Raw genomic sequence first — 10,000 nt, 5'->3', positions numbered from 1 at the left:
TGTTGTGCTGTTTTTATATATCCGACACCGAGGAGGTGACTTTTTTCCTAGTTTGACTCTTTGACATTAGGAACTTTGAATAAATGAATCCCCTCTAGGGGAAACCATCTGACTTTCATAAGATCACTTTGCGTATAAAAGATCCGTTCCTGCCAGAATGGTGATAATTATGTTTTGGGCTTTATTCGATTAAGAGACGAAAAAGAATAAGAAGTTCCTGCTGATGGAGATAACACACTTTGTAAGCTCAGCGGGTAAAACAAACCCCAGCATTGAACTGGTCCTGTTTGCACTGGCAGCGCTCCTAGAACCAACCTCTGGCTTGAAAATGAAACGCAATGGAGCCGCGCTTTATCTTCTTTACCTGAACACAGATTAGTGATGTCAAAGATAATCCTCTGAGCAATATACCGTGATGACAGTTTCAAGGTGGTTTACTCCGCTTTGACAAATCAAGAGATCTGGTTATAGAAATGACTCACAGCTCCACCTTGTGTACTTAATTTTGGGGGGAAAATGCGAGTCAGAACTTGTACTGTTTTCTGTAAATAGTGTGGGTTTTATTTCTTATTTCTTTTGCGATTTGTGTTTTTTTTTGCATCTATTTCTTTAATCAAAACCAGTTTTGTCTTTCCGCAGACAATAAAAGTTGCATTACTTCAACATTCCAGTTTGCCACATACCTAAAAGAAGCGTACAAATGAGTATTTGGGGCCAAATGCTTGTAGTTTTTATTTGCTCACACGCTGTAATTATTAAAGCACTCTGCAGGACATTCATTCCTTCATCCACACACTTGCCACAGATGATGGGAAGCTAAATTCCATCCCTCTCTCCTTCGTCCTCTCAGGTGGCGAAGGATGTGTCCATCCGTCTCCACAGCCAGCTGGACAGCGTGGAAAAGAAGAGGAGTCGCCTGGAGCAGGAGAACGAGGAGCTGAGGGTGCGCCTGCAGGACCTGGAGGTCGCCAAACAAGTCCTGCAGCAGGAGATTGACAAGGTAGGATGTGAGTCTCGTGGCGGTGTGCAGCCTGGAGGCCCCGCTGGGTTCAGCAGGGCTGCTAGTAGATAATGAAACTGTTCAACAGAGCTGGAAGGCTTCCCCTCTTGATGCAGAGATGCTGTTCTTATTTATTTTTGATATTTCTTTCTGTCTGCCAGAAAACATACCCCTCAACAAACGGCGTTACGTTGTGTCCCAGCATCCAATTCACTGCTGTGTTGCTGAGTAAACTCTCTTGTAATGGATGAGATTATGGTCTAAATTCACATTAAAGTGTCTGTTTGAGTTTGGACCCAACCTGGAAATTTCAGCCAAATGTTGAGGTTGAGGCAGATCCTCATTTAGACCGTCGGCCTCTTGGATTTTGGAAGAAAACAAGGTTTACTGTTTGCCTCATGAGAGCCCGTCTGCGCTCGCGTTGAGTGTTGACTTTAATTCTGCCACTCGGCTGCCACTCCAAGGACTTTTCTTTTTCTTTTCTTTTCCAAGTGGAGCCAATAAAGCACTACAATGAAAAGGGAAAATGCAACTTGATGTCAGGGCCAGTTTAAGTCGGAGTAAACAAAAACAGAAACTCCTCCCAAAGGAAAATACATGACAGTTTTTCTCGATTGCTAAGACACAATTCCTGGAACAACTCACCATTTTTTCAAATCTTCACAGACAATTTCAAAAACTCACACCCAACAGTCCAACCAGCTAATTTCTGGGTCCCAATCAGTCTTCACCCTCAGACAATACACACACGCTGTCAAAACACAGACTACATGAGTGTTTGTTACACACAGGAGGAATTAATTCAACACACTGCCACCAAAATGTCAATGATAGAGTTTATTTACAGCACTTCCAGATTGAGCACATATACAGGTTCATCAGCATCGGCATCAATATCAGCATGATCTTGTCTCAGGTCAGGGTCAGGCCATAGTATTTCATCAACGTCACACATTATGTCTTCTCTCGCCAGGCAGTGTGGGAAATCTTGTGTGTCTGATCCAACCCTGGATAGATTCCAGAGAAATACCCCCACATGCATTCACCACTGCCTCCAGGAGATTGTGCTGTGTGTTTGGGTTGCGGTCATAGACTCTTAAGTTTGGCTGGACTAGTTGGCCAGCTTCTTACATTGTCCTCTCATGTACCACCACATGATGAACAACAGTGGCATGGATTTCATCAGAAATTACTTGTCTTTGCTGTCCTCTTCCTCTTGCTCTTCCTCTTGCTCTTCCACTCTCTTGTCTCTCAACCTCTGCCCGGTTGGGATCCATTGTCCCAAAGGACATGAACTTGCCTCTAAGCTCTATTTATTGACCCCCAAATCTGATTGAGGTGTTAACAATTTTCAGGCTGAGTGTGTTCACCTTGAGAAGGGTGTGGTCTCTGAGTTCATGACGACTTGAGTTCATTATATTGAGAGCATGTGTTTGCTGAATGAACACGCAGTGCAATGAAGGCTTTATTTGGTCACTTTTGTGTAAGATTTTGCAGAAAGTGTTTTGAATATTGAGACGTGTGAAAACAGGTGAATTGTGTTTTTGGTTATGGGAAATATGTGTGTGTGTGCTTCTGGGAATGACGAAAAGGTTTGGCGTGTTTGTGCTACAGCAACCAGGTTTTGTGTTTTAGCAATCGAGAAAAACTGTAATGTAAAGTGGTGTTGCACCTGAGTTAAGCCTGAGTGACCTCTCCGCCGCCTCCCTCTGGAGCGGTCCAATCAGAGGCGAAAGTATTGCAAGGCCCCGTCTTTCTCTCTCTCTCTCTCTCTCTCTCTCTCTCTCTCTCTCTCTCTCTCTCTCTCTCTCTTGCTTTGATGCTCATGGCCTTGGCTCAGGCCCAGGTCTCTGAGGTGGGTCAGGGTTGGATGGATGGGTTGGCTCTCTTGGCAGCAGATCCGGGTCCGTCGGCCCCGGTCTGGCTGGACTGTGTGTTCTCTCCACACAATTGCCAGTGTTCTGTTTGTGGACGGCCGGGAAAGATGGCCGAGAGGGACGCTCAATGTAAAGTAACGGCTTACTTTTGTGCCTTCCTCGTTCACTGATGGCCGTGAGATTGAGTGCGAGGCGCATTGGTGAAAAAATAATTCTACATTGAATATCTATTCCAGCCATCAACTCCGGTCCTGAGCGTCTTTGAATGAGTGTTCAATAATTGATTACATTAACCTCAATGTTGTACTTCATTTGCTTAGTGGTTAAAATGATCCACCTAGTATTGGCTAGTCAATGTTTTAACATGTGTTTTGTTAATGCCCCCACTTTATATTCCTGTTTCAAAGTAACTTTGACTCATGTTCTGTGCACATGTTGCTGATGTTGATGGTTTCCCTCAATTCAATATGGAAGATGGATGTCCTTAAATACTACTGTTATCCGCTGCCAGAGCAACGGAGGAAGAAGCCGGTCGTGAATTCAAAACACGTTGCAGTTGGAATTCAAACTGATAAATGATTTTTTTTTTTTACAAAGTGTTAGACTGTGCTTGCTGTCTGCGCTTTGATGCATCTCACCAAACTGCTCCTTGGGAGTTGTAGCTGACTTCTCTCCTGAGTTTTTATGTACACAGGCTCGCTTTCACCTTCTATTCGAAGAACCGCACATTTTCTAACTAAGTGTTAGAAAATGTGTTTCGCACTGCTGATTCAGTGCTTATTTGAGCCTCGAACCGCCGTCCGTTGACCGACCGTGCGGGGGGTCTCTCCAGTTGGTTGGATGTCTGACTAACGCTGTCTCGTAAGCCCTGTTCTGGCCTCTGCTGTGTTGCCAGTCTGCCGGTGAAGGGGATTCTTCACACAGCTGATACGGCTGAGGGGAGCGTGTTGGTGTGCGTGTGCTCACCCACTCGGGAACGTCTGACCTTTGATCATTCGGTAGAAACAGGACAATTCAAAGAGACCAGAGAAACAGAAAGGAGGCCTTCGGGTGGAGACGTGGATGCAGACAGAAACCACCGGCAGACGATGAAGGCGGTGGTGATTCACAGGTGTAAAAAGAGGGCGTGCATTATTGATCGTGTCCTGGTGGCGGCTGCAGGCCTCCCCCGTCCGTCCTGATATCGATATTCTTTACAAAGCACAGCTATGCAGCGGTCGTCTAGACCTTTATTCTGCCGCTGCAGGCCGTCAATGTTTTTCTGGGAACTGGAGAGGGACTAGTTTTCTGCAAACAGAACAGCCTGAATGTGTTATGCACAAAGCTAAAATAGAAACCGTTTCAGTAATCTCAAAATTGCCTGATGTAAATCTTTTTAAAACAGAAATATGCATTTTTCTAAATGGTATTTATGAAGTGATCGATAAAAAATTGGCCGCGCAATGCACACGAAAAATGTTGTGACACTTGGTGTACTTAGAGGCGTAACGTGAGCGCGTCAGCAGCAGCGACTTCAGTTCTCCCTTTGTGTCTCCACAGGATGCGTTCAGGCACAGCATTAAGAGTAGGTCATCTGCGTTTTCAAACTGCGGTCCGAGGCCAATCCGCGATCACTGTAGGTACAGGTGTAAACTGGAGAAAATAGAAAAATGCCTGAGTAATGCGCTACTGGTCTTGTTTACAATCGTCCACTGTGATGTTAGCAGACGTGTATTGTTTTATGTTGCAGGGCTGCATTGTTTGCTATCTGTGAAGCTGTGAGCAAGTCCAGTAACTCATTGTCTGCTCAAGTCTACGTACAATTAGCACACTGTGACCAACATACACACACACACACACACACACACACACACACACACACACACACACACACACACACACACATTTGTATTGTTTACCTTCCTGTGATTAAAGAGACAATCAATGCAATTAAATGAAACGAGGAGAAGGGAGGTGTTCCCTCTCCCAAATTTTCAATGTCCTATTCTCATTTGCTCCCTCGCTCATTCCTCCCTCACATACCAACTCCTGCTTCCCTCCCTCCCTTTATCCACCTCTCTCTCTCTCCCTATTCATTATCACCTTCTCTCCTGCTGCCCCCACAGAGACCCAGAGGAATGCTGATGCAGGGATTTCTTTATCCCGTCTCCCTCCTCTCTTTTAAAATCTCCTGTGCCCGTCTCGTCCTCCTCCTCCTCCACCTCCTGTCCTCCTGTCCTCCCTATTCTCATCGCCCTCCCTCCCCCATACCAACTCCCGTTCTCCCTCTCTCACTCACACCTCTCGGATTTTTGTCCTCCCCCTCCTCTGGTCTCTCTCTCTCTCTCTCTCTCTCTCTCTCTCTCTCTCTCTCTCTCTCTCTCCCTTTCCTCTTCCAATCCTTTCCAAAACACATCGACCCATTCATTCCAGCTGTTTGACCTTTGAAGGAGGTCAGATTTGATGGAGGGAGGGGGGTAAACGGGTGAGAGTTACAGAGGGAACGAGGGAGAAAATGCTTTCTATAGAAATAGATGGGAGAGGTTTTGCCATGTGAAGGTGAGGCTAGCGGGGAGGATTGATTGGAGGGATGGAGGAGCACAGTATGCCGGGTGAGATAATGAAGGAGAGTTGGATGTGTAGGGGATTTAAAGGATGAAGTCAAGGTTGAAGTTAAATTTCAGCCTCCAGCTGTGAAAAAGACATAATTGCAGGCAAAACATTAAAAAAAAAAGCGTTGTACCAGGCGCAATATATGTGTCGCCGCATATTTGATGTCTTTCCGTTTGCATCAAGCGGCTGTGGCTCAGTGGTTAGCATGCCCGTCTTTCGATCGGTGGTCCGAGCCCTGGCTCCGCTAGTCCTTGTCGTTGCGTTCTTAAGCAAGAAACGTAACCCTGAATTGCTCGCCGTTCCTATGTTTACGGTGTATAGGGTCGTCGCTTTGGATAAAAGCGTCAGCTAAATGAAATGTGATAATAAATCAGGTTCGACTGCTGTTTTAAATGTGTCTCTGCCTCATGAGTGATGATAGATGTAAAGAGGAGAATGTAGGGGGCGAGGTGTGTGCGCTCATGAAGTGATCATAAACTGAATGAGTAAGAGACTTTGACCTTGTGAGGATGGATGGATACACATCCGACATGTCGCAGTTGTGTGACGTGTCGTGCTTTATTGGCCTCACTCCCCTTTCCTGGTTTAATCTATAGTGAGTGTTAGAAAGGTACAACGAGAACCCTCTTTTTTTGCTGGATGTATTTCTCAAGCTGATGAACCGTGACCGGTCCCACACATTGCAAATTAATTTAAATGCATCGCTTCAACCAGATATGAATATCTTAAGAACATTCTACAATACAAGGACTGCAATAACGTAACTTAACATCAAGGTCCTCAAAGCTTATTTTCTAAGTCAGCTACTATGATTTGGTGCATAAATGAAACACATTGTTGGACCCCCCCCAATCCCCTCCAACTCCCCGTCAACAGCTCCAGGGGGATATATGTCATGGGGATGAGAGCCCTGCAAATGTATATATTATACAATGTACCTGCATTAAGTGACCTGTTGGTACTTCTTAAGCTTTTCTTTAAGCTCTTAAGATCACACTTTGGTGTTGTAGAGTCAGCAGTTTAGAGCATGCCTTTTTATAGAGCTTCTGCTTCCTTCTCAGGCTTTTGTACTTTCCATGCTGCTCTCGTCTCTTCTGGCTTGGGCCTGTAAGCTCGACAATAAAACATCAACATTTCATTCTTTTGGTAACCAGCTGAACAGTCCGACAGGAATTCCCTTCACTGCTGTCTTCTTGCCAGACAAAACACGCTCACGTTTTGTACGAGCGCTTGTATGCTGCCATGCTGAGTGTTGCTTTGCTCATATTACTCCAGAAGAGCTTGGATTCCAGCTGTGGCCTCAAGGTGACCAAACACAAAGTAGCAACCGAGAGATGGAGAGAGTTAATAAAAGAAGGGGCGGTAGACAGATGGTGGGATGGGGAATGAAGGGATCGGTTGAGCATGAAGTATTCCAGTTATTGAGATGAATATAAGGTATCAAGGACTGATAGGTGGAAGGGGGGGGGGGGGGGGGGGGGGAGAGATGGAGAGGGAGAGTGAGAGAAGAGGGGGGAGAGGGAGGGAGGGAGGGAGAGAGAGAGAGGGAGGGAGAGGGAGGGAGAGAGAGAGAGAGGGAGAGTGAGAGAAGAGGGGGGAGAGGGAGGGAGGGAGGGAGAGAGAGAGAGGGAGGGAGAGGGAGGGAGAGAGAGAGGGAGAGTGAGAGAAGAGGGGGGAGAGGGAGGGAGGGAGGGAGAGAGAGAGAGAGGGAGGGAGAGAGAGAGAGAGAGAGAGAGAGAGAGAGAGAGAGAGAGAGAGAGAGAGAGAGAGAGAGACTGTACCATGTGGAGTCTTTGTAGCAGGGCTGGCAGTCGAGGAGATAATGGCTTTAATTGAAAAAATCCTGGACTGGAGGGCGCGGGGGAAAATGTCACTCACTGATTCTCTTGTCTCTTTTTCTTGCAATTTTGTAATTTCTTCTTGTTTGTCAGCCTCTTTCCTTTGTTTCTCTCTGCGTGTGTTTAATTCCCATGTTGCTCCTGAAGGTCATTGATTCCAGGGGTTTTCTTTCTCTCTTTCTGTGTGTGTGTGTGCGTCTGCGTGTGCGCACGCGAGTGTGTGTGGATGTGTGTGTGTGTGTGTGTATATGTGTGTGTGTATGTGTGTGTGTGTGTGTGTGTGTGTGTGTGTGTGTGTGATATCGTGGTGATTTAGAGTTAGTCCATTGAGGATAATAAGGTCACCCTCTCTGCTTGGGCACATATATAAAGTAGACATGTTTATGCTCCGTTTCTCTTTGCCGTTCACGCAATCTTCCCATAATGCACCAGCTGTTTCAGAAACACACTTGGTTCTGTGTCTTTGTCAGAAACGTACATTTCTTGAGAGAGTTGGATGTGCGGCTAACCAGCTCGACGGAAATCCTATTTGATGTTGGACGATCCTCACACCGTCCAAAGAAATTCTCTCCAAAGTTATCATTTTGAATTCTCCAGACACTCTGAGGAATAAGTGCGTCGTGGTTTTCACAGGACAGCAGTGATGTGCAACGGTCCACAGGGGAGACGTTCGTATGCCGAGGCGTCTGCAGCAGGTGACAACTTGAATAAATGGGCGCCACGTTGTTCTAAATTGTATTGATGCGCAAACTCCACCACCTCAGCCGCGTAAAAACATTTCTTGAAATTCCCCGGCGAATCCACTCGCGGATGTAACAAAACAGGCGAATGGAAAAAAGCAGTAAGGATTCTTCATCTGAAATGTTTCTCTGTGGTGCCCTCGAAAAGTCCCACTGAAAAAAGGAGTCACTCGAGCGTATGCTACTCTTTGCTAAAGGCTGGAGGGTACATGACCTTTTCATTACTCTCTCTCTCTCTCTCTCTCTCTCTCTCTCTCTCTCACACACACACACACACTCTCACACTCTCTCGCTCTTTCTCTCTCTTCCCCAGTTACTGCTGAAGGAAACTGTTCCCTGTTATTTCTGACTTTCAGGAAGTGCTGCCTATTGTTTGTAGCGAGTTGTGGGATGTGAGGCAAGGGTAGCCAGAGACTTTGCAGTGTGTGTGTGTGTGTGTGTGTGTGTGTGTGTGTGTGTGTGTGTGTGTGTGTGTGCGCATGTTTGTGTGTATGTGTGTGTGTTCTGAAGTCAGGGAGTTCACCCTCATGCAGGTTAGCCTGCAGTGGCGTTAATGGCTATGCCTATATTTAGTGTTTACAGTGATTCCTGCATGCGTGTCTGCATGGGGGTAATTTATGGACAGGCAAGTGTGACGTCCTTCAGCGGCAGAGAGGCAGAAGGTGAGAGGGAGAGAGAGAGAGAGGGAGAGAGAGAGAGAGAGAGAGAGAGAGAGAGAGAGAGAGAGAGAGAGAGAGAGAGAGAGAGAGAGAGAAGGATTCGGGGTTAATGGAAGGTCAGTTAAGCTGTAAAGTTGGTTTGACAACTTGAGTGTAAAACCAAGGGTGTTTGTATTTAAGGCCTTAATTAACCCATCGTACTCGTGGCTGCTTTAACTCATTTTTTTCACTCCCCTTGTTTGCAAACTCAGCATATTCACAGAGTGGATTGGGCTGCCCACACAGTACACCAGTCTAATTCAAAGGGCGGGAAATCGACTCAAAGAAAATGATTGCAATTACCGTTTATTGTCATTATTGATTCATCTCTTAATGAATGAGTTATTCACAATCATGAAAAAAATGCCATTTACTTTGTCTCCAAGGGGATGTGATGTCTTGTGTTGTCCAGCTCAAATAATTACAGAATAATTGATCAATTAGCCAAATAGCTGCAGATTAATTTTCTTCCTGCCCTTAACGCATGACTTTGAAGACAATGCGTTTCTTATGCTTCCTATTTATAAGAGTAATGCACAAAGGGTGCGCCTGAAAAAAAGGACTGTTGCTGTGAGATGTGCTAAAATAACAAAAGCTGAAATGCTGTCCTGCCAGCCTTAGATCTTAACATTTTCAACCTGAAACGAACAGATGTGCGAATATAACCTCTCAGGAGTAACACAAAATACAGCCACAGATGCTGCTGACTGCTGTGATGCTGTAAAAACCTGACTTATCACAGTGATGTAATTCAGCAAAACCGTCAAGGATCAATCATTCCCATTTCCCCCACTCCATACCTACTTTTCCGCAGCGCGCAGGTAATGCCGCGTTATTTCCCCCGCGGCCCATATATGTTGTCTGTTGGGACGCGAGTGTCCTTAAATGGGTCAGAGCATCACAGCAGCCCGGATTTAAACTAAGTTTTATCTGGGTCAGAGTGATGGATTAGTGAAGATGGTCTAAGAAGAATAGAGAGGGAAAAGTAGCCCCATAACACCCCACAACACACCTGAGACAGGTGTGTGTGTGTGTGTGTGTGTGTGTGTGTGTGTGTGTGCGTGTGTGTGTGTGTGTGTGTGTGTGTGTGTGTGTCTGTGTGTGTGTGTGTGTGTGTGGTGTGTGTGTGTGTGTCTATCACAGGGCAGTCGAATGAAGAAAATTAGATTTTCATTACAGCTGCCATAATCAGAAAAGTGCAATTGTTTTTTCATAGAACATGTAACAATATATATATATATATATATATATATAT

At 45.6% G+C, this 10,000-nt stretch overlaps 1 protein-coding gene across 2 annotated transcripts in view; it reads left to right on the top strand.

Annotated features, from left to right (window-relative positions):
* Nucleotides 1-10,000, top strand: part of mtcl2 (microtubule crosslinking factor 2) — an 84,714-nt gene that overhangs the window by 17,095 nt on the left and 57,619 nt on the right. For both annotated transcript variants that reach the window (XM_068598115.1, XM_068598114.1), the window contains exon 4: nucleotides 851-1,000. In XM_068598115.1, the coding sequence (XP_068454216.1) occupies nucleotides 851-1,000 (150 nt within the window). The remainder of the gene's footprint in view (nucleotides 1-850; nucleotides 1,001-10,000) is intronic.

Source organism: Clinocottus analis, unplaced genomic scaffold, assembly GCF_023055335.1.
Source record: "Clinocottus analis isolate CAN_PGR_092001 unplaced genomic scaffold, fCliAna1.0.p SCAF_4, whole genome shotgun sequence".
Lineage (NCBI taxonomy): Eukaryota > Metazoa > Chordata > Actinopteri > Perciformes > Cottidae > Clinocottus > Clinocottus analis.
The sequence above is the reverse complement of the archived record's forward strand: the minus strand, read 5'-3'. Positions and strand labels throughout refer to the sequence as shown.